At 49.0% G+C, this 2,830-nt stretch overlaps 1 protein-coding gene across 1 annotated transcript; it reads right to left on the minus strand.

The window, feature by feature from the left end:
* Positions 1-1,001: 1,001 nt before the first annotated feature.
* Positions 1,002-2,319, minus strand: LOC118729504 (prothymosin alpha-like). Its single transcript, XM_036457032.2, has 3 exons — positions 2,314-2,319; positions 1,175-1,272; positions 1,002-1,130 (listed from the first exon to the last, which is right to left on the minus strand). Exons 1-3 carry the CDS (start codon positions 2,317-2,319, stop codon positions 1,025-1,027), a joined length of 210 nt encoding a protein of 69 aa, XP_036312925.1. The 3' UTR covers positions 1,002-1,024.
* Between the last annotated feature and the right edge of the window lie 511 nt (positions 2,320-2,830).

Raw genomic sequence — 2,830 nt, forward strand, 5'->3', positions numbered from 1 at the left:
ATACAAACAAATTTTCCTTTTAAAAGTACTTTTAAGAAAAAAAGCAGGGCCTTGGAAGTTTTGGTTCTTTTTTCTCCCCTGTTGCAAATTCACGTGGTGGTTTTGGTTGGGCAGTGAAGAGCGTGTGTCATCTGCAGGTGGCGCTGCCCACGGTGGGTGGGCAGGCGGGCAGGCAGGCGGGAGTCTCTACTCAAAGGTGACCACATCTGCCAGGCTGGGAGCGGCCAGGCCCGGAGCAGCCAGGTCTGGTGCGGCCAGGCCCGGAGCAGCGGCTGACAGGCTGGGAGCAGCCAGGCCCGGAGCTGCCGGGCCCGGAGCAACCGGGCCCAGAGCAGCCGGGTCGGGTGTGGCCAGGCCTGTAGCAGCAACAGCCAAGTCCAGAGCAACTAGGTCGGGAGTGGCAGTGACCAGACCTGGAGCAGCAACTGCCAGGCTGGGAGCGGCCAGGCCTGGAGCAGTCCGGTCTGGTGTGGCCAGGCCCGGAGCAGCGGCTGCCAGGCTGGGAGCGGCCAGGCCCGGAGCAGCCGGGTCTGGTGCGGCCAGGCCCGGAGCAGCCGGGCCCGGAGCAATTGGGCCCAGAGCAGCCGAGTCGGGTGTGGCCAGGCCTGTAGCAGCAACAGCCAAGTCCAGAGCAACTGGGTCGGGAGCGGCAGTGACCAGACCCGGAGCAGCTGGTTGTGGAACGAACCAGAGCAACAGAGGCCAGGCCCAGAGCATCCAGGCCCGGAACAGCTCGCTCCTCGCCTGCCCCTGCCCCACGGCTGCCTCTCAGACATGGCTGGAAACTTTTGCGGGAACTTGAGGGTCTGCTGAATCAAGTGATGAAGGCTTAGATCTGGATGTGTTGAGTTAGTATAGTGCTGGGGTGTTGATCTGTGAGTGCCTTGGGTGGGGCCTGGATGAGGCTGGTTGTCCTATTTGGAAAAAAAAAAAACAAAAACAAAGGTGACCACGTTTAGGTTCTGAGACGGGAAGTGGGGAGTGAATAGGTCACAGAGGCCTTAACTTTTCCTTTTTTTGCTGTCTAGTCATCCTCATCAGTCTTCTGCTTCTTGGTGTCAACACCGTCATCCTCATCATCCTCAGCTGCCCGTTTGCCTGTAGCTGCCTCAGCCTCCTCATCTTCATCGCCATCCTCTTCCTCACCATCACCTTCCTCTTCCTCCTCTCCTCCTCCCCTCCTTCTTCCTCTTCTTCTACCTCATTGTCAGCCTCCTGCTCCCCATTTTCCTCATTAGCATTTCCATTCGCAGGTGCATCTTCCACTTCATTCTTTGAAGGCAATCTGTTTCTATGGCTGCTTTTTTTTTTTTTAATTGATTTTTTACAGAGAGGAAAGGTGAGGGATAGAGAGTTAGAAACATTGTCGAGAGAGAAACATCGGTCAGCTGCCTTCTGCACACCCACTAGTGGGGACATGCCTGCAACCAAGGTACATGCCCTTGACCGGAATCAAACCTGGAACCTTTCAGTCTACAGTCCGACGCTCTATCCACTGAGCCAAACCAGTTTGGCTGGCTTCTTTTAATTTAATTTAATTTTTATTGTGGTAAAATTGGCATGCAGTGAAATGTACAGGCCTTATATGTTGCAGGTGTATGAGTTTTGACAATGCATATACCATATAACCTTACTCTGGATGCTTTAAAGATATTCTGGGTGTTGTTGTTTTAATTGATTTTTTTTTTTTTTTAAGAGAGATGAGAGGAGAGGGAGGGAGAGAAAGAAACTTTTATGTGAGAGCAAAACATTGATCAACTGCCTCCTGTATGCCCCTTTTTAGGGGATCAAGCCGGAAGCCCAGGTATGTTCCCTGATTGGATGCAAACTGGCGACCTTTCAGTGCACAGGACAAGGCCCAACCAACTGAGCCACACCCACCAGGGCAATACTGTCCTATTTTTCCATCTAGAAATTTTAACATAACATAGCAATACCACTTTTACAATTAGCAAAATTAACAATGATATCTTTGCCAAAACTGGTTTGGCTCAGTGGTAGAGTGTCGGTCTGCGGACTAAAAGGTCCCAGGTTCGATTCCGGTCAAGGGCATGTACATTGGTTGCGGGCACATCCCCGGTAGGAGGTGTGCAGGAGGCAGCTGGTCGATGTTTCTCTCTCATCAACGTTTCTGGCTCTCTATCTCTCTCCCTTCCTCTCTGTAAAAAATCAATAAAATATATTTAAAAAACAAACAACAACAAAAACAACACTATGATATCTTTTTCTTTATCCAGCAAATATTTATCAAACAACTACTCTACTACAGCAACCAGGGACAGAGCAACGGATTGGATGGACACAGTCCTCTACCCTCATGGACCTCACAGTGTGAGGGGACCATAAACAAATAGGTAATAAATCAGGTGGTGGAAGGGCTCCAGGTGCTTAGTGACTACATTTAGACCCAGTCCTCCCTGTCGCCTTTATAACAGTAACCCAGCTTCCCTTTGGTGATAAAACAAATTAATTAATTATAATTAATTTTTTTCAGAGAGGAAGAGAGAGGGATAGAGAGTTAGAAACATCGATGAGAGAGAATCATCAACCAGCTGCCTCTTGCACACCCCCTGCTGGGGATGTGCCTGCAACCAAGGTACATGCCCTTGACCGGAATCGAATCTGGGATCTTTCAGTCTGCAGGCCGATGCTCTATCCACTGAGCCAAACCGGTTTTAGCTAAAACAATATCTTAATATCATATAATATCCAGCCAGTATCCACATTTTTTCATTGACTCATACAAGTTTTTATTTTAGTTTTTAATTACAGTTGACATTCAATATTATTTTATATCAGTTTTATATCAGTTTCAGGTGCATAGCATAGT

Source organism: Pipistrellus kuhlii, unplaced genomic scaffold (assembly GCF_014108245.1).
Source record: "Pipistrellus kuhlii isolate mPipKuh1 unplaced genomic scaffold, mPipKuh1.p scaffold_m20_p_3, whole genome shotgun sequence".
NCBI classification, from domain to species: domain Eukaryota; kingdom Metazoa; phylum Chordata; class Mammalia; order Chiroptera; family Vespertilionidae; genus Pipistrellus; species Pipistrellus kuhlii.